At 45.5% G+C, this 25,679-nt stretch overlaps 1 protein-coding gene across 1 annotated transcript in view; it reads left to right on the top strand.

Moving 5' to 3' along the window:
• LOC147108133 (L-selectin-like) overlaps positions 1 to 25,679 on the top strand; it is a 50,066-nt gene that overhangs the window by 9,837 nt on the left and 14,550 nt on the right. The window contains exons 3-5 of the mRNA XM_086006025.1: positions 7,199 to 7,306; positions 17,197 to 17,382; positions 25,296 to 25,400. Coding sequence (XP_085862151.1) covers positions 7,199 to 7,306; positions 17,197 to 17,382; positions 25,296 to 25,400 — 399 coding nt within the window. The remainder of the gene's footprint in view (positions 1 to 7,198; positions 7,307 to 17,196; positions 17,383 to 25,295; positions 25,401 to 25,679) is intronic.

Genomic DNA, 25,679 nt, shown 5'->3' with positions numbered 1-25,679 from the left:
TAACAGTGTACACCCCAAATTAAACATTACATGGATAACATATATACAATTTTCACACAAAACTGTTCAAAGATTCAGTCTCTGAGGAGGCCTCCTGATCCGGGCTGGATAACGCCTTTCAGGGGTCTCTGGTTCTCGTTGCTGGGATGACTCATCCATTTGCTCTCCTATGGATTGAACATCATCATGTACGTTCGAGTTTGAGGTAGATGCTACAGGCTCAATAAATTCTTCAACTGGTGTCTCTGCCGTAGACATGGGGTCGACCCTTGTTCTCGATTCCACAAGTTGGTCAGCATGACATCATATTACGTTCTCTCCAACGTCTACCGTGTACATCAAGGGTCCTTGTCGGGCACGAATTGTTCCGGATTGCCATTTATCATCCCTATAGTCCCTGGCCAACACTGGTTGTCCTATTTCGAAACTACGAGTGGCCTTGTTATTTACATGCTGGAATTGCTTGTTTTCGACTTCCCTTCGCACATTGGGTTTTAACAAATCCAACCGGGACCGCAACCTCCTGTTATAGAACATTATGGCGGGGCTTTGATTTGTCACTGCATGCGTGGCATTTCGATACGCCATCAGGAAATTGTCCAGCTTGTGTTGTAGTGGAATATGGTCTTCGCTCATGGCCTTTATTGCCTTTTTGAACGTTTGTACAAATCTCTCGGCCAACCCATTTGTAGCCGGATGATATGGGGCAGACGTATAGTGTTTCACCCCATTCTTTTTCATGAATTTCTGGAATTCTTCTGACACGAACTGTGGTCCGTTGTCTGAACATATTTGTTCCGGCAACCCATTCCTTGCAAATATGGTTCTTAGAACTGCGATCGTCTTCTCAGAGGTAGTGGTCGACAACTTAATCACTTCTGGCCATTTAGAATGCGCGTCTACTGCTATCAAAAACATGGAATCCATGAATGGACCTGCAAAGTCGATATGCACACGTTGCCATGGGGTTGAAGGCCATTCCCACGGATGCAGCGGTGCAATTGGAGGTGCATTTTGAACTTTCTGGCACCCTGAGCAGCTTTTAGTCAGATCCTCTATTTGTTTGTCGATACCTGGCCACCACACATAAGCCCTAGCAAGGCTTTTCATCTTGACTCCCCCCAGATGACCTTCATGCAATTCTTTCAGAACTCTCTCCCTTAATTTAGGAGAAATAATCACCCTTGTTCCATACATCAATGTTCCTTGACATACGGACAGCTGTTCTCGTCTGGCTGAGAATGCTGGTAACAGTGGTTCGCCATGTGCTGGCCATCCCTTCACTGTCAAGTCGTAGACCCGAGACAGTGTCGGGTCATTTCGGGTCTCTCTCTCAATACCCGCATTGGTGACTGGTAAGCATTCGATGATGGTCGAGTGAAATATCTTGACAGGGTCAACTGCCGGTGCCTCTTCCGCTGTAGGTAGTGGCAGGCGCGACAGCCCATCAGCATTACCATGTTGCTTTGTACCTTTGAATTCAATATCATATTGATGTGCCCCTAGGAAAAGGGACCATCTCTGAAGCCTCTGCGCCGTCATTACCAGAACACCCTTCTTAGGGTTGAAGATGGAAACCAACAGCTGGTGATCTGTCAGCAGCGTAAACTTTTGGCCTTGCAGGTAATGGTTAAATTTCTTAACTCCCCACACGAGGCTGAGAGCCTCCCTATCTATCTGAGCATAGTTGCGCTCAGCGGAGGTCAATGATCTGGATGCGAACGCGACTGGCCTTTCCGAGCCATTTGGAAACTTATGTGAGAGCACTGCCCCAATACCATATGGAGAAGCATCACAAGCTAAGCGAATAGGCAGTGTTGGGTTAAAGTGAGCCAACACTTCCTTAGAGGTGATCAGTGCCTTGCTCTTTTGAAAAGCCCGCTTACAATCATCGCTCCACTTCCATGGTATTCCCATTTGCAAAAGAGTGTTTAGCGGGTGTAACACCGTGGATAAATTTGGAAGAAACTTGTGGTAATAGTTAACCAACCCAAGGAACGACCTCAACTGGGATACATTTTCCGGAGCGGGAGCTTTCACAACAGCTTCGATCTTGTCAGGTGACTTATGAAGCCCCTCCTGGTCAATGACGTGGCCGCAGTACGAGATTCGCTTTTGAAAGAACTCACATTTCTGGCGATTAACTCTGAGCCCATATTCTTTCAATCTGATGAGCACCTGCTCCAAATTCGCGAGGTGATCCTTATCGTCATCTCCTGTAATCAGGATGTCGTCCAGGTAGCATTGTGTGCCTGGGATTCCCTGCAATACCTGCTCCATGGCCCTTTGCCAAATCGCTGGAGCCGATGCCACTCCAAAAACCAGTCTATTATACCGATATAAACCCTTATGTGTGTTGATCGTGAGATACTGGCGTGACGCTTCATCAACTTCCATCTGTAGGTACGCCTGCGCCAGGTCTATCTTGGTGAAGTGTTTCCCGCCAGACAGCGAAGCGAAGATATCTTCAATCCGCAGAAACGGATATTGCACCATGTGAAGAACTGGATTAACAGTGATCTTGAAATTGCCACATATGCGAACCTTCCCAGGTTCCCCCGGCTTGTTGCTCAACGAACGCTTCATGACAGGAACAATGGGTGTGGCCCACTCGCTCCAGTCCACCTTGGACAGTACCCCTGAACGTTCTAGCCCTTCCAGCTCTGCTTCCACAGCAGGTCGTATCGCATAAGGTACCGGTCTGGCTTTGAAAAATTTTGGGTTTGCATGTTCTTCAACTTTGATGTTTGCCGTAATTCCTTTCAGTGTTCCCAGTCCCTGTTGGAACACCTTCTTAGCATCGTCTAATATTTTGGACAGTCGTTTAGGTTTGACGTCGTCCTCCTTACAGGCATCTACAGTCAGTGCTTGTATGGAATGCCAGTCCACATTTATTCTCCGGATCCATTCCCGTCCCAGTAGTGGCGGACCTCCATCAGGTAACACATACAAGTCCATTTTCTGACTTTCTTTACCATTGTAGACCACATTTACTTTTATCTTTCCTTTGGGGTATACTATTTGCCCCGTGTATGTTTTCAATACAATTTCCGTATCCCTCAGGGGAATGTGCGAGAATAACCTTTTGTAATCTTGCTTATTCATGACCGTTAATGCCGATCCAGTGTCCAATTCCATCTTCACTTGGACTCCTGCTATCCGAAGCATAACCCAGATAGTCTGATGGTCTGCTGTGTTACCCACATTATGTATTTTTAGACAACCCAGTTCCTTACTGCTGGAGTCTGAATCCATCTTCTGTTCATCTGAACTGTTCTCTGTCACCTTGTGTACTTTTTTGTACTTCTCCTGCGGCGACTTTTTGTTGCTGGTCTTCTTTCCTGACCGGCATACTCTTGCTATGTGACCAAGTTTGCCACATTGCCTGCATTCTTTATCTTTGAACCAGCACTGGTTCTGGTCATGCGTTGTCCTTCCGCAACGATAGCACTTTACTGCGCCCAATGCCATTTCATTGGTGCTGAATTCCAATGGCCTTTGCTGTATCTCTGCAGCGCCTCGTGCTGCTGCCTCGTGCAATGCTGCAATGCTGAAAGCTTTGTCCAGCGTAAGGTCCTTTTCCTCTAGCAGTCGCTTCTGGGTTCCTTCCCTTAGGAGCCCACACACAAACTTATCTCTCAGTGCGTCTGCTAGTCCTGTACCGAACTGACAGTACTTTGATAACTTGCGCAGTTCGGTTAGGAATTCAGCGTTGCTTTCTTCTTTAAGTTGAATTCTTTTGTAGAATTTAAATTGTTCTGCTATCAGCAGCGGCGTGGGGTTTAAATGCTCTTGCAGGATAGTAACAATATCCGCGAAGCTCTTCCCTACCAGTTTATCTGGTGTTACAAGGTTCCTTAATAACCCGTACGTCTTCGCACCCATCGAGTTTAATAGGGTTAGTGCTTTCTTATCCTCCGGTACCTCATTCGTTGTACAGTAAACTTCGATGCGTTCCACATAAGTGGCCCAATCTTCCACATCGTTATCAAAAGCAGTGATGTTACCCGTTTTTGGCATCCTTGTTGAGTTTCCTTTCCTTCGGATATGATTATTATTTTATTTTATTTATTTATTTATTTATTTCAAAATGGCGGCTTCCCGCGCTTGGCGGCTTTTCCCGCGCTTGTCTTCTTCCCCCGCCGACTCAAAATGGCGATTCCCACGCTGTTGCCGTTCACGCCTCCCAGCGGTCCTTTATTTTCCCCTACGCTGCTTTTCTGCCTGCTGCGCGTCTCTGCCCCTATTGCAGTCCGGCCCCTGACACCGGCTGCGGTCGTGTTCTCCGCCCTTTTCGTCGTTTCCCTCCCCTTCTCTTACTGACAACTCAGCCGACTTCCCCCCCCGTGCCGCTCCATCGGCTTACCCGCCGCTGTCATCAAAGGGATGTTCACTGATGTTTGACTTCGTGGCCAGAAACCAACCCGGGTTCCTGATGGCCTCCCGTGCAATGCAGTGCCCAGCAGGATGTTGAGGGTGGATGTCCTTGTTCGACGCCCGTTTCAGAGGACGAAGCTTCCTTTGATGCAACTGCCGCTAGGTAAGATCAGACTCGTCGCCACTGTTGAGTCTGTGTTTTCAAATGTAGTTATGCTGAATAACAGGACACAGACTACAGAAATAATTAAACAGGTCTTTAGTGATTGAGGGTCAGGGCTGAACTGGGATACACTTTGCTCCGCAGGGTTTATATACTGGTGTGGTCACCACCGGTACTACAATGTACAGGAGCCATCAAAAAGTAGTCCATCACCTTAAGGTATACTCTTAAGGTGGTACAGGTTATATACACTACACATAACCCTATTGATATTGGCAGGTTATTGGACTGTGGACGGTTTCACGGCTGAGCCTGATCCGGTCTTCACCTGACATCCAACACATACACATTCACAGAAATCACAGAAACCCCACAGTGCAGAGAGAGGCCATTTCGGCCCATCGAGCCTGCACCGACACATATCCCACCCGATCCCCGTAACCCCTACATCAACAAATATCCCACCCCTATCCCCGTAACCCCACTAACACTAAGGGTCAATTTATCATAGCCAATCAACCTAACCCGCACATCTTTGGACTGTGGGAGGAAACCGGAGCACCCGGAGGAAACCCACGCAAACACGGGGAGAATGTGCAAACTCCACACAGACAGTCACCCGAGGCCGGATTCGAACCCGGGTCCCTGGCGCTGTGAGGCAACAGTGCTGACCACTATGCCACCGTGCTGCCATTCTCCAGCAGGGCCTGGAACCCTGGCTGAATATTCCCTTCTCTAGCCCAGAAGGTCTGCGAATGATATACTGCCATTGATTTCTTTTTATATTATAGTAATAGTAACGTTTAACATTTGCCTGAAAAGTAAGGAAGTCTAAGTCAATTTATATGCAGTGACTACTGAACTGCTGAATGAGGTCTGACCTTAAAGCAATGGTCAGCTGCAGTTTTCCAACTGTTGCTCTGGCTAACTCAGCACAGCCCATGAATGAAATGGGATCTTTTGGCTTCCATAGTTCAGTGTCACACTGGGCAAAGTCTTTGCTCATTAAGGCAGTGCATGTCTTTTAAGTGAATGTAGATCACAAATCCAAAATTATTTCCCATTTGTAACCATTGCATTCGTTCCTACTTAAGCCAATAATTTTAGCTTTTATATAATTGCCCAGACTTGTTGATTATTGCATATAGGTTTTCAAAGTCCCCAGGGCTCCAGAGGGGCCTCAGAGAGTCCACAAATTCCTTAGGTTTCTGTTCATGTGTCATCAGACTTTTGCATTAATTTACATGAGTTCATTTGCCCCTCTATATCACCCACCATGTAAGGGGACCAAATCATGACACAGTATTCTAGATGTAGCCTAACCATGATCTTGTACAAGGACACTATGGTGCTTTTTGTCTTATATTGGATTATCTGAGCTATACATCCAAATGTTCTATTTGCTTTTCACCACTGATCATACTCATTTATGATCATAATAAACATTTATTTAGAGACTCATGCATTATAACACCTGGGACTATTTCCCACTCAATAGGCTTTAGTTAGGAACCCTGCATAGTGTGCGCATGCTTGGCAAAAGCCCTACCCACATGCTTTACACTACACGTATCTATGTTAAATGCCATCTGGCAGATGGGGACCCATTTCCCCATTGCATCGAGATCTGTTTGTAGTTTTTTCTTTCTCATCCAAGGTCCTAACATCCAAGCATAAATCTGTGTGTTATCCATGAACTAATGGACAGTTCCCCCAACACCTTCATCAAGATCATTAATATTCATTGTGACATGGTTCCCTCAGCACTGATCTCCTGCTCTTTCATAGACCAGAAGGTTTAATTGATTCAGTAGCTGTCTATAGTTAAATTCTGTCTGTCTTGTCTCTTACCTGTTGTTCTTTTCTGCTTTTCTTTCCCTGATACTTTTTTTAAGGCCCTCTCTTTGTTTTTTCCAAGGCTTGTTGCCTGCTGCCTTTACTCCTGGCCAACATTACTCCCACTGGTCTCTCCTCCCAGTGAACCTAACTCCAGAGACTCCTTCCCACTGCCTGTAGCTGCTCCCCAGTCAGGTACCTTGACCCGATGCTCACCTGTACCCTTCTGCCACTCATCGCCACCCCTGCCATGTGATCTGTCAGCACTTCTTTCTTCCTACTGGCTCTATGTTGGTGCTTACCTGCCCGCCTCCCTCAGCCCAAACCTCAGGTTTTCTGTCAGCGCTAATAGGCCTCTCAGTAATCCTCTCTTGCTACTGGTTACACTGCATTGTGTTTGAGGATATGAGCTGGAACCAGGAGATCCACTGATGCAAGTATCCTCCCAAATCCTCCATTTCATTCACTAATGAAGTTGAAATCCTGTTCCCAGCCAAGGTGAAGCAGCAATTGTTTTCAAACACAAATATTGGCCACATCCTTCAATACATTGAAGTGTGAGGGAAGATTAATATGATACACATACTACACAGCAAAAATAATTGAAGATAGCCTGCTTAATTTGTAGGATTGACCTGTGTTTTTGTTGGATGCCTGGTCTCTATTCCCTGGTGGTTATGCAGATGTGCATTATTGTTTCATTAATGCATTCTCAGCAGCCAATCAGACTACATAATGTAAATAATGAATCTGCAAATGATTTATTCATGAATACATCACATTTGAGTGATAATGTTGATGCTTGTGCTAATGTCTCCACAGTGCAATGCAAGGCAACAACCTGCAACAGAAGAGGCACGTGCATTGAATTGGCGAATGCTTTTAGTTGCACCTGTGACCAAGGTTTTTATGGAAACAATTGTGAAAATGGTAAGAGCTGGGGAAAACAATGGCAGTAAATGCGTATTCAAAAAGATAATCCAGACCCACTGCCTCTCCTGAGGGTACTGACTCTTGCTGGAGTAGGATTCCATATGGGCTGGTGGTCTTCTGCTACCTTGGTCAAGTGGACATTCTTCATGCATAACCCTATTGATATTGGCAGGTTATTGGACTGTGGACGGTTTCACAGCTGAGCCTGATCCGGTCTTCACCTGACATCCAACACATACACATTCTCCAGCAGAACCTGGAACCCTGGCTGAATATTCCCTTCTCTAGCCCAGAAAGTCTGTGAATGATGTACAGGAAACTCTCGTTTAAAACGCACCTAAATATCCAGAAATCTCTATTAACCGGCAACATTCAGGAGTAGGTTCATAAAGTTTTTCTGTATATTAGTAGCCGTGTAACCGGGGTTCCTGCACCTGTGGCCGTGTATCAGGGACTCCTGGATCTGTGGCCGTGTAACCGGTGTGCTGTGTAACAGGGCTCTCGTACCTTGGTAGGTATACCTCTCCGTTATCCGGAATATTTAATGAACCGGCACCATCCCAGTCCCGTAGGTGCCGGATACCAAAGAGTTTCCTGTACTGCCATTGACTTCTTTTTATATTATAGTAATAGTAACGTTTAACATTTGCCTGAAAAGTAAGGAAGTGTAAGTCAATTTATATGCAGTGACTACTGAACTGTTGAATGAGGTCTGACCTTAAAGCAATGGTCAGCTGCAGTTTTCCAACTGTTGCTCTGGCTAACTCAGCACAGCCCATGAAAGAAATGGGATCTTTTGGCTTCCATAGCTCAGTATCACACTGGGCAAAGTCTTTGCTCATTAAGGCAGTGCATGTCTTTTAAGTGAACGTAGAAATCCAAAATTACTTCTCATTTGTAACCATTGCATTCGTTCCTACTTAAGCCAATAATTTTAGCTTTTATATAATTGCCCAGACTTGTTGATTATTGCATATAGGTTTTCAAAGTCCCCAGGGTTCCAGAGGGGTCTCAGAGAGGTCACAAATTCCTCAGGTTTCGGTTCATGTGTCATCAAACTTTTGCATTAATTTACATGAGTTCATTTGCACCTGTATATCACCCACCATGTAAGGGGACCAAATCGTGACACAGTATTCTAGATGTAGCCTAACCATGATCTTGTACAAGGACACTATGGTCCTTTTTGTCTTATATTGGATTATCTGAGCTATACATCCAAATGTTCTATTTGCTTTTCACCACTGATCATACTCATTTATGATCATAATAAATATTTATTTAGAGACTCATGCATTATAACACCTGGGACTATTTCCCACTCAATAGGCTTTAGTTAGGAACCCTGCATAGTGTGCGCATGCTTGGCAAAAGCCCTACCCACATGCTTTACACTACACGTATCTATGTTAAATGCCATCTGGCAGATGGGGACCCATTTCCCCATTGCATCGAGATCTGTTTGTAGTTTTTTCTTTCTCATCCAAGGTCCTAACATCCAAGCATAAATCTGTGTGTTATCCATGAACCAATGGACAGTTCCCCCAACACCTATATCAAGATCATTAGTATAGATTGTGACATGGTTCCCTCAGCATTGATCTCCTGCTCTTTCATAGACCAGAAGGTTTAATTGATTCAGTAGCTGTCTATAGTTAAATTCTGTCTGTCTTGTCCCTTACCTGTTGTTCTTTTCTGCTTTTCTTTCCCTGATACTTTTTTTAAGGCCCTCTCTTTGTTTTTTCCAAGGCTTGTTGCCTGCTGCCTTTACTCCTGACCAACATTACTCCCACTGGTCTCTCCTCCCAGTGAACCTAACTCCAGAGACTCCTTCCCACTGCCTGTAGCTGCTCCCCAGTCAGGTACCTTGACCCGATGCTCACCTGTATCCTTCTGCCACTCATCGCCACCCCTGCCATGTGATCTGTCAGCACTTCTTTCTTCCTACTGGCTCTATGTTGGTGCTTACCTGCCCGCCTCCCTCAGCCCAAACCTCAGGTGTTCTGTCAGCGCTATTAGGCCTCTCGGTAATCCTCTCTTGCTACTGGTTACACTGCATTGTGTTTGAGGATATGAGCTGGAACCAGAAGATCCACTGATGCAAGTATCCTCCCAAATCCTCCATTTCATTCACTAATGAAGTTGAAATCCTGTTCCCAGCCAAGGTGAAGCAGCAATTGTTTTCAAACACAAATATTGGCCACATCCTTCAATACATTGAAGTGTGAGGGAAGATTAATATGATACACATACATTGTAGCAAAAAAAATTGAAGATAGCCTGCTTAATTTGTAGGCTTGACCTGTGTTTTTGTTGGATGCCTGGACTCTATTCCCTGGTGGTTATACAGATGTGCATTATTGTTTAATTAATGCATTCTCAGCAGCCTATCAGACTACATAATGTAAATAATGAATCTGCAAATTATTTATTTGTGACTACATCATATTTGAGTGATAATGTTGATGCTTGTGCTAATGACTCCACAGTGCAATGCAAGGCAACAACCTGCAACAGAAGAGGCACGTGCATTGAATTGGCGAATGCTTTTAGTTGCACCTGTGACCAAGGTTTTTATGGAAACAATTGTGAAAATGGTAAGAGCTGGAGAAAACAATGGCAGTAAATGCGTATTCAAAAAGATAATCCAGGCCCACTGCCTCTCCTGAGGGCACTGACCCTTGCTGGAGTAGGATTCCATATGGGCTGGCGGTATCTGCTACCTTGTCCAAGTGGACATTCTTCATGCCTAACCCTACTGACATTGGCAGGTTATTGGACTGTGGACGGTTTCACAGCTGAGCCTGATCCGGTCTTCACTTGACACCCAACACATACACATTCTCCAGCAGGGCCTGGAACCCTGGCTGAATATTCCCTTCTCTAGCCCAGAAAGTCTGCGAATAATATACAGGAAACTCTCGTTTAAAAGGCACCTAAATATCCAGAAATCTCTATTAACCGGCAACATTCAGGAGTAGGTTCAGGTACGTTTTACTGTATATTAGTAGCCGTGTAACCGGGGTTCCTGCACCTGTGGCCGTGTAACAGGGACTCCTGGATCTGTGGCCGTGTAACCGGGTTTCCTAGACCTGTGGCCGTGTAACAGGGACCCCTGGATCTGTGGCCGTGTAACCGGTGTGCTGTGTAACAGGGCTCTCGTACCTTGGTAGGTATACCTCTCTGTTATCCGAAATTTTTAAAGAACCGGCACCATCCCGGTCCCGTAGGTGCCGGATACCAAAGAGTTTCCTGTACTGCCATTGATTTCTTTTTATATTATAGTAATAGTAACGTTTAACATTTGCCTGAAAAGTAAGGAAGTGTAAGTCAATTTATATGCAGTGACTGCTGAACTGCTGAATGAGGTCTGACCTTAAAGCAATGGTCAGCTGCAGTTTTCCAACTGTTGCTCTGGCTAACTCAGCACAGCCCATGAATGAAATGGGACCTTTTGGCTTCCATAGCTCAGTATCACACTGGGCAAAGTCTTTGCTCATTAAGGCGGTGCATGTCTTTTAAGTGAATGTAGATCACAAATCCAAAATTATTTCCCATTTGTAACCATTGCATTTGTTCCTACTTAAGCCAATAATTTTAGCTTTTATATATTTGCCCAGACTTGTTGATTACTGCATATAGGTTTTCAAAGTCCCTAGGGTTCCAGAGGGGTCTCAGAGAGTCCACAAATTCCTCAGGTTTCTGTTCATGTGTCATCAGACTTTTGCATTAATTTACATGAGTTCATTTGCACCTCTATATCACCCACCATGTAAGGGGACCAAATCGTGACACAGTATTCTAGATGAAGCCTAAGCATGGTCTTGTACAAGGACACTGTGGTGCTTTTTGTCTTATATTGGATTATCTGAGCTATACATCCAAATGTTCTATTTGCTTTTCACCACTGATCATACTCATTTATGATCATAATAAATATTTATTTAGAGACTCATGCATTATAACACCTGGGACTATTTCCTGCTCAATAGACTTTAGTTATGAACCCTGCATAGTGTGCGCATGCTTGGCAAAAGCCCTACCCACATGCTTTACACTACACGTATCTATGTTAAATGCCATCTGGCAGATGGGGACCCATTTCCCCATTGCATCGAGATCTGTTTGTAGTTTTTTCTTTCTCATCCAAGGTCCTAACATCCAAGCATAAATCTGTGTGTTATCCATGAACCAATGGACAGTTCCCCCAACACCTTCATTTTGCTATAGCCTTTCACCACATTTATGATCATCATAAACATTTATTTAAAGACTCGAGCATTATAACACCTAGGACTATTTCCCTCTCAAAAGACTTTAGTTAGGAACCCTACATACTGTGAACATGCTTGGTAAAAGCCCCACCCACATGCATTAAACTAAACTTACACATGTTAAATGCCATCCGGCAGATGTGGACCCAATGTTAATGCTTGCGCTAATGTCTCTACAGTGCGATGCAAGGCAACAACCTGCAACAGAAGAGGCACGTGCATTGAATTGGTGAATGGTTTTAGTTGCACCTGTGACCAAGGTTTTTATGGAAACAACTGTGAAAATGGTAAGTGCTGGAGAAAGAAAAATGGCAGAAAATATGTATTCAAGAATGTAATCTCCTGAGGGCACTGACTCTTGCTGGAGTAGGATTCCATAAGTGCAAGTGGTCTTCTGCTACCTTGTCCAAGTGTCCAAGTGGACAATCCTAACCAACTCGCTCCTCAGACCATCATAGTTTCCTTTATTTAAATTGAGGACCCTAGTCTCCGAGTCAACTACTTCATTCTCCATCTTAATGAAGAATTCGATCATATTATGATCGCTCCGACCCAAGGGGCCTCTTACAACAAGATTGCTAATTAATCCTTTCTTGTTACATAATACCCAGTCTAAGATGACCTGATCTCTGGTTGGTTCCTCGACATATTGGTCCAGGAAACCATCCTGTAAACACTCCAGGAATTCCTCCTCCACAGTATTGTTACTCATTTGGTTGGCCCAATCTATATGTAGATTAAAATCACCCATGATGACTGCTGTGCCCTTATTGCACGCTTCTTTAATTTCTCTTTTAATGCCATCCCCAACCTCCGCCTTACTGTTTGGAGGTCTATAAACCACTCCCACTAATGTTTTTTTCCCCTTAGTATTTCTCAATTCTACCCATACAGATTCCACCTCATCAGAGCTAATATCCTTCATTACAATTGTGTTAATCCCTTCTTTAACCAGTAATGCTACCCCACCTCCCTTTCCTTTTTGCCTATCTTTCCTGAATATCGAATACCCCTGGATGTTGAGTTCCCAGTCCTGGCCTTCCTTGAGCCACGTTTCCGTAATCCCAACCAAATCGTATTTGTTTACTTCTATTTGCGCAGCCAATTCATCCACCTTATTACAAATGCTCCTCGCATTAAGACACAAAGCCTTCAGGCTTGTTTTTTTAACGCTCTTAGACCTATTAGAATTATTATTTACTGTGGCCATGTTTGATTTAAACCGTTGATTTCTCTGACTGCCACTTTTGTTTTTCTCCTTCCTATCTTTTGCTTTTATCCTTGTTTCCCTTTCCTCTGTCTCCCTGCTCAGGTTCCCAACCCCCTGCCATTTTAGTTTAAACCCTCCCCCACAGCACTAGCAAACACTCCCCCTAGGACATTGGTTCCAGCCCTGCCCAGGTGCAAACCGTCCGGTTTGAACTGGTCCCACCTCCCCCAGAACCGGTTCCAATGTCCCAGGAATTTGAATCCCTCCCCCGGCACCATTCCTCTAGCCACGTATTCATCTGAAGTATCCTTCTATTTCTACTCTGACTAGCACATGGCACTGGTAGCAATCCTGAGATTACTACCTTTGAGGTCCTGTTTTTTAATTTATCTCCTAACTCCCTATACTCCGCTTTTAGGACCTCATCCCGCTTTTTACCTATATCGTTGGTGCCTATATGCACCACGACAACTGGCTGTTCACCCTCCCCTTCCAAGATGTTCTGGAGTCGCTCGGAGACATCCTTGACCCTTGCACCAGGGAGGCAACACACCATCCTGGAGTCTCGTTTGCGGCCGCAGAAATGCCTATCTATTCCCCTTACAATTGAATCCCCTATTACTATAGCTCTACCCCTCTTTTTCCTCCCACTCTGTGCAGCAGAGCCACCCCTGGTGCCAAGAAGTTGGCTGCTGCTGCTTTCCTCTGATAAGCCATCCCCCCCAACAGTACTCAAAGTGGTGTATCTGTTGGAGAGGGGGATGGCCACAGGGGACCCCTGCACTACCTGCCTGCGCCGAGTACTCTGCCTGTTGGTCACCTGTTCCCTTTCTTCCTGTCCAACCTCTACCTGCAGTGTGTCCAACTCCGTAAATGTGCTATTCACGTTGTCCTGAGCATCGTGAACGCTCCAGTATGTGTCCAATCGCAGCTCCAGCACTGCAATGCGGTCTGTCAGTAGCTGCAGCTGGATGCACTTCCTGCACATGTAGTTGTCAGGGACACAGGAAGTGTCCCTGAGTTCCCACATATCGCAGGAGGAGCAGATCACGGGGCCCGGCTGTCCTGCCGTGACTTACCCTTTAATTAATTGAATTTAAATTAAATCAATCAATCTCACTAATTACACTACAGTTAACTGGTTTACCAACAGTCCCTGCTACACCAGAGAGACCTTAGAAACTATAAACCAGAGTTAAAGTTTAAAAAAAAAGAGAAATACTCACCAACCAATCACTTCCCTGCTTCCTGGTGACGTCACACTTTGATTACTTTTTACCTCTCTCCCCTGCTGTTGAACTGGTATGCTGCTCCTGACTCACTGCCGCCAGTGTAACTGCCGCCGATGCTGTGTTCCTACACAGGCCCGTTCTGGTCGGGCTGCTCCTGACTCACTGCCGCCGGTGTAACTGCCGCCGATGCTGTGTTCCCACACAGGCCCGCTCTGGTCGGGCTGCTCCTGACTCACTGCCCCATTGATTGGGGAATGGCACTCAAAGGGTTGACGGTGGATAGGCAATGGCAAACATTCAAAGACCAAATGGAGGAACTACAGAATTTGTTCATCCCAGTTTGGCATAAAAATAAAACAAAAAAGGTGACCCAACCGTGGCTAACAAGGGAAATTAGGGATAGCATAAGGTCCAAGGAGAGGGCATATAAATTGGCCAGAAAAAGCAATAATCCTGAGGATTGGGAGCAGTTTAGGATTCAACAAAGGAGGACAAAGGGATTAATTAAGAAAGGGAAAATAGAATATGAGGGTAAGCTTGCAGAGAACATAAAAACTGACTGTAAAAGCTTTTATAGATATGTGAAGAGAAAAAGATTGGTGAAGTCAAGCGTAGGTCCCTTGCAGTCAGAATCGGGGGAATTTATAATGGGGAACAAAGAAATGGCAGACCAACTAAATACATATTTTGGTTCTGTCTTCACAAAGGAGGACACAAATAACCTCCCAGAGATGCCGGGGAACATAGGGTCTGATGAAAGGGTGGAACTGAAAGAAATCAGTATTTGTAGGGAAATGGTGTTAGGAAAATTGATGGGACTGAAGGCCGATAAATCCCCAGGGCCTGATAATCTACATCCCAGGGTACTTAAGGAAGTGGCCCTAGAAATAGTAGATGCATTGCTGGTCATCTTCCAGAACTCGATAGACTCTGGAACGGTACCCATGGATTGGCGGGTAGCTAATGTTACCCCACTATTCAAAAAAGGTGGTAGAGAAAAGGCGGGGAATTATAGACCAGTAAGTGGGGAAAATGCTAGAGTCCATTATAAAAGATGTAATAGCAGAGCACTTGGAAAACAGTGACAGGATCGGACAAAGTCAACATGGATTTACAAAAGGTAAATCGTGCTTGACTAATCTACTGGAATTTTTTGAGGATGTAACTGGTAGAATAGATAAGGGAGAACCAGTGGATGTGGTCTATTTGGACTTTCAGAAGGCTTTCGATAAGGTCCCGCATAAGAGATTAGCGTGCAAAATTAAGGCACATGGGATTGGGGGCAAGGTATTGACTTGGATAGAGAACTGGTTGGCGGACAGAAAGCAAAGAGTTGGAATAAACGGGTCGTTTTCCGAGTGGCAGGCAGTGACTAGTGGGGTACCGCAAGGATCGGTCCTAGGACCCCAGCTGTTCACAATATATATTAATGATCTGGACGAGGGAATTGGATGTAATATCTCCAAATTTGCAGATGACACAAAGCTGGGGGGGAGGGTATGCTGTGAGGAGGATGCCGTGAAACTCCAGCACGATTTGGACAGGTTGGGTGATTGGGCAGAAACATGGCAAATGCACTATAATGTGGATAAATGTGAGGTTATCCACTTTGGTGGCAAAAACAGGAAGGCAGATTATTATTTGAATGGTAATAGATTGGGAGAAGGGGAAGTGCAAAGAGACCTGGGTGTTCTTGTACACCAGTCGCTGAAGGTAAGCATGCAGGTGCAGCAGGCGGTTAAGAAGGCAAATGGTATGTTGGCCTTCGTAGCAAGAGGGTTCGAGTACAAGAACAAGGATGTCTTGCTGCAGTTGTACAGGGCCTTGGTGACACCACACCTTGAGTATTGTGTGCAGTTTTGGTCGCCTTACCCGAGGAAGGACGTTCTTGCCGTGGAAGGAGTGCAGCGAAGATTCACCATGGGATGGCAGGAATGACGTATGAGGAGAGATTGTGTCGATTGGGCTTATACTCACTGGAGTTTAGAAGATTGAGAGGGGATCTCATCGAAACCTATAAAATTCTGTCAGGCCTGGACAGACTAGATGCAGGAAGGATGTTTCTGATGGCCGGGGAGTCCAGAACCAGGGGTCATAGTCTAAGGATAAGGGGTAAGCCATTTAGGACTGAAATGAGGAGGAATTTCTTCACACAGAGAGTGGTGAACCTGTGGAATTCTCTGCCACAGAGGGCGGTGGAGGCCAGTTCATTAAGTATATTCAAGAAAGAGTTGGATATATTTCTTAAGGCTAAAGGGATCAAGGGATATGGGGAGAAGGCAGGGACCGGGTACTGAATTTGGATGATCAGCCATGATCTCATTGAATGGCGGAGCAGGCTCGAAAGGCCGAATGGCCTACTCCTGCTCCTATCTTCTATGTATTCTTCATGCATGACCCTATTGATATTGGCAGGTTATTGGACCGTGGACAGCTTCACAGCTGAGCCTGGTCCTGCCTTCGCCTGACATCCAACGCATACACATTCTCCAGCGGGGCCTGGTACCCTGGCTGATTTTTCCCTTCTCTAGCCCAGAAACATTGAGATCAGCTGCAGTTTTCAAAACTGTTGCTCCGGCTAACTCAACACAGCCCATGAATGAAATGGGATCTTTTGGCCTCCATAGCTCAGTCTCACACTGGGCAGACTCTTTGCTCATTAAGACAGTGAATTACAGTCTTATAAGTAAATGTAGATCACAAATCCAAAATTATTTCCCATTTGCAACCAATGCATTCATTCCTACTTAAGCCAATAATTTTAGCTTTTATCTATGTTCCCAGACTTACTGATTACAGCATATAGGTTTTCAAACAACCTAGGGGGTCCAGAAGGGATCTCAGAGTCCACAGAGTCCTCAGGTTTCTGTTCATATGTCATTAGACTTTTGCATTTATTGACTTCCTTGTACATTATTTCTGTTGCTGTATACTAATATAAATATTTTCTGTTACAATAGCACCATTTCCTTTGCCCAGCTAAAACTATCTTTCAGAAGTTAGGACAGGAACCCCTGGTATGTCTCAATACTTTTAATGGTGGCCCCATACAGAAAAGTTCGAAACCCACTTGTTTACAGCACAAATTCCAGTGTGTGGCATTACAAAACAAGCCTTTTGGTTTTATATTCACTGCACAAAATACTCTGCATTTAACTCTTTGTTTTACAGTTACATCATGCCCAGTCATTACAAATGCAAACCATAGCACAGTTAAATGCGAAGGATCGCACGGAAAGAACCATTTTCAGTCTGTGTGCACATTTACTTGTGATCAAGGATTTATTCTGAATGGGAACAATTCAGCAACATGCCAAGCATCTGGCTCCTGGACGACCTACAATACAATCTGCCAAGGTCCGTGTGCTAGTTTATTTAAAGTAAATTGTAACATTTGAAAAGAGCTTATAGTTAAATGAATTTGAATAAGTTACTGGTGCCTTCAAAGCGAGTTTCTGTACATGTTCTGCCACTTTTGATGCAATATAGTTTGCCATATTGGCACTGGGTAACTTTTCTTAAATTAGACCTATATGTTTATTTAATATGCAGCTTTATCAAACGGCATCAGTGGTACCGTGCCACTGCAGCTTCTAACTATTAGTTGATTCCCCCATGGTGTTGCACCTGGGGAGTTGAGTCCAAGTGCAGTATTCAAGTCAAGGGCTAGTGGATGGGGGTTGGAGGAAGGAGGACAGATGGGAGGAGGGAGAGGGGAGAAAGTGGGAGAGAGAATGGTCTTGAACCCACAATCTTTGACTCAGAGGCAAGAATGCTACCAACTAAGCCAAGCTGAGTTCTTAACCCTTTATGGTGAGAATATCCTCACTGCTCCTGATGTTTAGGTATGTTCCTGTAACGTGCCCAAAACGGACCTCATCTTACCTTGTTTATTGGATCTACCCTGTGCCTGAATAAGCTCTAACTCTTTGAAACTTCCAAACTAACGCAATAATTTGAACAGTTCACACTCATAAATACAGCCCAGCAGTTATAAAGTTGAATAAATTTCTCAGCTAAGTTTAAAATTAACTGCTAATCATACACATAACCTAGAAAATCACATTGAATGTGTCTTGTCTCCCCATTCCAGCCTGTATGAACAGAAACAACTGAACAGAGGTCTTTGCAATATTTGTAACAAGTTTTACTTTTGCCACAATATCAGCTACATTAGAATCTTACCCCATCATGGCATCTATCCTCAAGCAAAAAAAAAGGCTGATTGAACTAACTAAATAAACTAGATTATCGTTATCTTGTCCTGGCCAAGCTTCACTGACCCTGCCCCCAGCTTATCGAATTCAAAGATCCTGTGTTAATTTTCAAATCTCTTCATTGCCATGACTCGAACGACATGTTTCTGGCTCTGGATTACTACTTACCGCATTTTCTCAGCTCTATTATTAGTGGCCAATCGTTCATCACTATATGTTGCCCACTGGAATTCTTGTGTTAAACCACTGTCACATCACTTCTCTCGCTTCCTTCAAAAGCTTCTTAAAAACAACTCTTCTACCATATTTTTGGTTCCCTCCACCCCACTTAATTTCTGTATCAGCTTGGCTCAGTGGTAGCATGCCCACCTGAGATAGCAGACTGTGGGTTCAAGCCCCACTCCAGGACTGGAGAACATAATCTAGTCTGACACTACTCTCCTTCTTAGGCAATCCCTCAGAACCGAGGATGACTTGCTTCCACATTAAAAATGAGTTCGCAGGTGACTGATTAGTCCAATGCGGGACCTACAGTCTCTGTCACAGGTGCGGCAGACGGTGGTTGAAGGGGCGGGTGGGTGGGGTGCTTGGGTTGACGTGCGCTCCTTGCGCTGCCTGCGCTTGGTTTCCGCTTGCTCCCGACGAAGAGACTCGAGGTGTTCGGCGCCTTCCCGGATGCTTCGCCTCCACTTTGTGCGGTCTTGGGCCAGGGATTCCCAGGTGTCGGTGGGGATGTTACACTTTTTCAAGGAGGCTTTGAGGGTGTCCTTGAAGCGTTTCCTCTGCCCACCTGGGGCTCTCTTGCCGTGCCGGAGCTCCGAGTAGAGCCCTTGTTTTGGGAGTCTCGTATCGGGCATGCGGACAATGTGACCCGTCCATCGGAGCTGATTGAGCGTGGTCAAAGCTTTGATGCTGGGGATGTTGGCCTGAGCAAGAACACTGTCGTTGGTGCGCCTATCCTGCCAATGGATTTGCAGGATCTTGTGGAGGCAGCGTTGGTGGTACCTCTCCAGTGCTTTGAGGTGCCTGCTGTACATAGTCCATGTCTCTGAGGCATACAGCAGGGCGGGTATCATTGCTGCTCTGTAGACCATGAGCTTAGTGCCGGGTTTGAGGTCCTGGTCTTCAAACACTCTCTTCCTCAGGCGACCGAAGGCTGCACTGGCACACTGAAGGCGGTGTTGGACTTCGTTGTCGATGTCTGCCCTTGTTGACAGTAGGCTCCTGAGGTATGGAAAGTGGTCCACGTTGTCCAAGGCCTTGTCGTGGATTTTGATAATTGGGGGGCAGTACTGTGTGGTGGGGGCAGGTTGGTAGAGGACCTTTGTCTTACGGATGTTTAGTGTAAGGCCCATGCTCTCGTATGTTTCGGTGAAGGCGTTGACGATGGTTTGGAGTTCGACCTCCGAGTGAGCGCAGACGCAAGCGTTGTCTGCATACTGTAATTCGACGACAGAGGATGGAACGACCTTGGATCTGGACTGGATGCGACGGGGGTTGAACAGTTTCCCGTTTGTTCTGTAAATGAGCTCCACTCCAGTGGGGAGCTTACTGAGGGTGAGATGGAGCATTGCAGCAAGGAAGATCGAGAAGAGCATTGGTGCGATGACACAGCCCTGCTTGACCCCGGTTCGTACGTGAATTGGGTCTGTGGTGGAACCGTTGGTCAGGATCACGGCTTGCATGTCGTCGTGAAGCAGGCGGAGGATGGTGACAAACTTTTGAGGGCAGCCGAATTTGAGGAAGACTCTCCATAATCCCTCACGGTTGATAGTGTCGAAGGCCTTTGTGTGTGAGGGTGCCAGTCAGTTCCTTTTTGTAACCTCTAGATGGCACCTTCACTTGTCAGTCTCCTGTGTTAATTGTTTCTCGTTCTCTGGTGTTAATTGTTCCTAACCCTGTGTTAGTTTTTAATCAGCCTGTTAGCTGTTTATGGTTGGCACCTGGTTTTCTTGGTATATAAGTTCTGTTGTTGTTTCACTCAGTGCTCAGTCCTCACTAGGGTGAACCAGGGAGTTAGTCTTGACAATGTTCCTTGTCTTGACTAGGTTCTCTGTGTGACTAGCCTTTCCTCTATGGCAGCTTGCCTTCACAAGCTGGCTGCCATAGTTCTCTTGAGCTATGTATCTAAGTCTGTGTTCTAGTTCTCTCGAGTTATGTATCTAAGTCTGTGCCATAGTTCTCGAGCTATGTATCTAAGTCTGTGTTCTAGTTTTCTCGAGTTATGTATCTAAGTCTGTGTTCTAGTTCTCTCGAGCTATGTACCTAAATTTGTGTTCTAGTTCTCTCGAGCTATGTATCTAAGTCTGTGTTCTTGTCTCTGGATTTAAGATGTATTTAAGTCTTGTTCTGTTGAGCTGCTTGTCTTGGTAAGGTGCTGTTTGGACTAGCGTGTTGCTATGTGGGAGCCGTTGGGATCTTGTCTTGAGCCTTGCATCGATAAGCCGATTACCCTCGGGGTAGCTTGTCTGGAGTTGTGCCTCGGCAAGCCGGTTGCCCCTTGTGGTAGCTTGTCGCAAGCTCAGTATAGACAAGTGGGCTTCCTCATGGAAGCTGTCCTGAGTTCCTATCTTGACTAGCTGTCTTGTAACTTGTCTCTAGTTCTTATGTATGCTTATGTCTCTGTCTCGAGTTCTCTTGTCTCTAGTTCTTATGTATATTGCTGTGTCCCTTGTGTTAATCTGGTTATGTGTGAATCTAGTAAAGTTCAAACAAAGTACTGTATATGTGTCTCTTGTCTGGTTTCTGCACTTGGGTCCAGATCCTACCTTTGCCTGGAGAGCACGGCCTCGTATTTATACGGCCCCGTGGCTCCCCAACCCTGACATTGTGAGATCAAAGAAGGCCATGTACAGCGGTTGGCACTGTTCCCTGCATTTCTCTTGTAATTGATGTGCGGTGAAGAGCATGTCCATTGTGCCCCTTAGTGGGCGGAATCTGCATTGTGACTCCGGGAGGAGCTCTTCGGCCACTGAGAGAAGGTGATTGCAATGACTTTCCCTGTGACAGACAGCAGGGAAACTCCTCTGTAATTACCGCAATCGGACTTGTCACCTTTCTTGAAGATGGTCACAATTATGGCATCTCTGAGATCCCCTGGCATGCTCTCCTCCTTTCAGATACAGTGCAGTAGTGAGGAAATGCTGCATTGTCAGATGAAATATGAAACTGAAGTCCTGTCTGCCAGTTCAGGTGGGCAAAAAAGATCCCTTTACCACCATTCAAAGAAGAGCAGGAGGTTCTCCTGGTGGCCTGGCCTATTCATCCTTCAAATTAACTGGACATTTGTCTAATGAGAGGATTTACACTCTATGCAATGTTAACCCAGTTGATGCCGCACTGGATTTATACTCTACACAGTGTTAACCTGGAGAGACACATCCTCCAGGGAATCTCACGCCACATGCCTCTGGAGTCAGATCAGAACCCAACTTCAGAGTTATACTATCATTCTTGTATTGATGTGAAAGTCCTTTCAATGGTGTCACAGAAGTAGTGATGTAACTGCCTCCTAGGATAACGTTTAGCTGTGTGACCAGCTTGTCGCTGGAATGCTTAAAAAAAAACTGAACTAAAGATGCGGTATTTATTAAAGTTTCACTGAAGGAAAACAATTGCAAAAGGATTTAGTCTCAACTGCCATCTCCAAACTCTTACAAATGCAACACACTGACATAGCTACCATCTCTCTCCAATACAGAGAATTCAATACCAAGAGCCTGGTATGTATGCATTTTTGGAATTTCACAGCTTCCTCAAATTTCACCACATTGGGCTGAATAATTGTGTTACTTCCTGTTTGCTTAGCTATTTATGAAGCCGAAAGAATGTGGCAGCTACTTCGAAACTGTTTAGATTTTCCACTTGATGTAGCTACATTGCAACAAGGGCCCCCAAAGTCCCCACATGTTGGAAACTGAAACATGAAACAATACAATTTATTAAGAAAGGTTCTTTGAACAGGCTTGGCTCCCACATTGCATAAAGACTAATACAGTGCATAGAATTTTTCTAATGGGAATATTACCATGGCACCAAAATATGGACATCCAAGGGGTAATTTTAACCCCCAAAAAACGGGTGGGTTTGGGACAGGTGGGAAGTTAAAATGCAAAAAATTTCAAATTCAGACCCAACCCGCCTTGAACCCGCCCACTACCGGTTTTAACGGAGGTGGGATGGGGGGCAGGCGACCATCCCACTCCCAGGAGGCAGGTCCCTCATTTAATATTTGAATGAGGATGCGTGCCTAAGATTTTATCTCTCTTCCAGCTTTAACACTGGCTGATCGGGTTTCCCGAGCCTCGGGAAACCTGGCAGCTGAATGGAGGTGAGGACTGCTGGATGGAGGTATGTGCCTTTACAGCACTGCTTGTGGACCAGGAGGAGCAGGAGTGCTTCCCCACAGTCCGCCAAGGGAACCTGTCAACCTCCCCAGCAATCAGACCCCCCGCCCCCACCGCGCGACCTGATACCCTTCTGATGTCCTCCACAGCCTGTGATCTTATCCCCAGCCCCCGCAATGTTCTCACCAGCCTGTGAACTCCTCCATGCTCTTCCCCCCCCCGCCCCCACCCCCCATCTCCTGCATGGGCCCCCCACGATCTTTTCGTCTCCTCCCATGATCACCTCCAAGGGATCAATGTTGCCCACCGATCCCCTATCTCTCCAGCACCCCCCCCCCCCCCATCGATGACCCCAACCCCCCTACCCCCCAGTCTCATGGTCTCTCCTTCCCTCCTCTACGCTCCCTGGCTGCGCCCTGCTGTGATCTGGCTGGCTGTGGCCGGGAAACGGATTCCAAACATGGTAACCAGGTCCTGCCGTTAAATTCAGCAGGACCTGAGGGAAACCCGCCCGACCGCTAAATTGCCCCCACCCCCACTCACCCCTGCCTTCCCGTAAATATCGAGGCCTAAGTAACTAAAATTTTAGCAGCATTTTACCTTCTTTAGTTTCAATGAAATTATTATAAACTGTCACACATACAAGGAGGGGTCATCATGAACTGATTTTTACTGATCAGTTTGTTCCTTCATAGCCATTACCCTGTACATTCTTAAAGAAACCAGAGCACAGCAACATGAATTGCTCTGGTCCCTATGGTGGGAAGCATTATAACACGTCGTGTTATTTTTCATGTGATGACGGCTACATTCTGGAAGAGGATCATAAAACAGCCTGTAAGGAATCAGGAAACGAGAATTCACATGATGTACAATGTCAATATTCTTTAAACATTGATACTTGCAAATTATGCTCTTTGATGTTTGGAAACCGGAATAACCCTACTCCCCAATTGCATTTGTGCACATTCTTTAGCTAACCAGCAAAAAAAAAAGATGAGAAATAGTACTGAGTCCAAACCTCTTCAACATACCAGAGCCAGGCAGACCTGAATAGTTCCCCAGAGACACTTGGAACAAGATAACTAACTACTGGTGAAGGGCAGGTTGACCACAAATGGCCCTTGGGCCATACTATGAATACCAGTATACTGTAAACTCCAGACATGAAGTCATGTCACATTCATGAACAAACATACGACACCATTCCCCTCACACCGATGCAGTAGTTTTATTACAAATAAAAAAATTAGAAATATTTGTGTCTTTTAGTTATAAATCCAAAATATAAAGCAACAGATGCTGGAATAAACATTTTTGAAACATTTAAAATTTGAGACAATAAATAATAAAAAATTCCGTAGATACAAGTTTAATTGCAGCTAACTCCCTCCCTCTATTTTGTTTCCTTTTTTTTAAGCTGCTTAGGGGTCACTCTGCCACATAGACATTCCCTGAATGAGAGGGTGGCACAGGTGAATTATTGCCAGGGCTCTGCCAGTGGTACCATTGGTTTGACTACAAGGAGCTTTGCAGGACCACTGTAGGATGACCTGGCTGTCAGCTTTTCCTCTTTCCATGAGGAAATGACAAGTCTTTAGGGGGAGAAATTTGATATCGCTCCATTTGGGGCGCAATTATTGGCCGGGCGCAAAGTTTAGTGCCTGGCGCTAATTATCACCTCCGACTGCAAACTTGGCTTCTATCGCCCCTGGAGGTGATTGGAGCGCTAAATCAGGCGCTACACACCTCTCTTAAGGCGCTAGCGCCGAGGAACGAGGTGCTATCTCAGAGCGCTGGCGAAGCTCAGGTGATGTCAGTCAGCAATGGAACACAGACACACTGGCGCTGGCCAGTTCTTAAAGGGGAGGGTCGATCTTGCTCTCCATCCACACCATGCTCATTGCAGCCTTGAATCTCGGTCTAGAGAGACCTGTACATCAAACCTGCTGGACAAAACAATGGAGAGGACCAGGGAAAGAGCTCAGAGTGCAGCCCCCATAGTCTCTTCTAAATTGATGCAAGGAAGGTCAAATCAAAATGAATCTGCAACGTGCTGCTCAGTACCCAAAACTCCTTCACACAGCGTTGATTCTCTCCAGAAGTTTCTCTCTCTCTCTCTCAGAATGCGTGGTGCAAAAATGTCACCGACAAAAAAAGGCAGGAAGTGGTCGCCTTTAAATAGCGCTCCCCCAGTCCCTTCCCAACTGCAAAATGTTCCCCTCAAGCTGTCGTTGCTAGCGGCAGGGGGTGCCACTCAATACCCGGTCCGGGGTGCTACTGGGGCATTGCACGCTCGATTGACATCACGATCTGCAGGCGCAGGAGATCATGACGGTAGTGTTTAGCACTGCCGCAAAATGTCTGGTCAATTTCGCGAGCGGCGCAAACATCACTGCGCCCGGGCTCTAGTTGCTTTGCGCCCTCTTAGGGCGCTACCGGGAGGCGCAAAGCAACCGAATTTTTCCCCTTTAGTCTCTACATCAGCCTGGCAGTTGTTACCAGGAACTTAGCATACGGGGAATCACAGACACTAACCCAACATGCTTGGCATAATTTTCCATATATGGCAACTTTTCATGTCCAAAAATTGTGGGCAATGCATCCTTAGAAAATTAACCCCCCCAGTGCCAAAAGCTGACCTAGTACATTGCATGTAACGATTCATTCATCTAATACTTTCATTTTCTGTGTTGTGGATCTCCAGGTACTGTTAATCACCTCAAACTAATCCTAATCATTGTTACCATGGGAGCAGCAGCTCTTTTAGTCCTCTCCGTGATCTGCTGGTGGAAGAGGAGAAACCGTCAAGGTAACGTGTTGACACAGTAACCACCATTATAACACTTAGTATATCACCTTTTATTACAAGAATTTACTGGTGTTCTGTGCACTAAAACTAATCATTAAAGCTGAAAATACTGGAACTCCACAGCGGGTTGATCAGCATCGGAAAAAGAAAGGTTAATGTGGGTCATTTTTCTTTATTCATTCATGAGATGTGGGCGTCGCTGGCAAGGCCAGCATTTATTGCCCATCCCTAATTGTCCTTGAGAAGGTGGTGAGCCACCACCTTGGCTTGCTAGGCCAT

The sequence above is a fragment of the Somniosus microcephalus genome, chromosome 13 (assembly GCF_052327205.1).
Source record: "Somniosus microcephalus isolate GS21.2 chromosome 13, FLI_Smic_1.0, whole genome shotgun sequence".
Classification (NCBI taxonomy): domain Eukaryota; kingdom Metazoa; phylum Chordata; class Chondrichthyes; order Squaliformes; family Somniosidae; genus Somniosus; species Somniosus microcephalus.
Note: the sequence above shows the minus strand (reverse complement) of the source record. Positions and strands in the feature narration are given on the sequence as shown.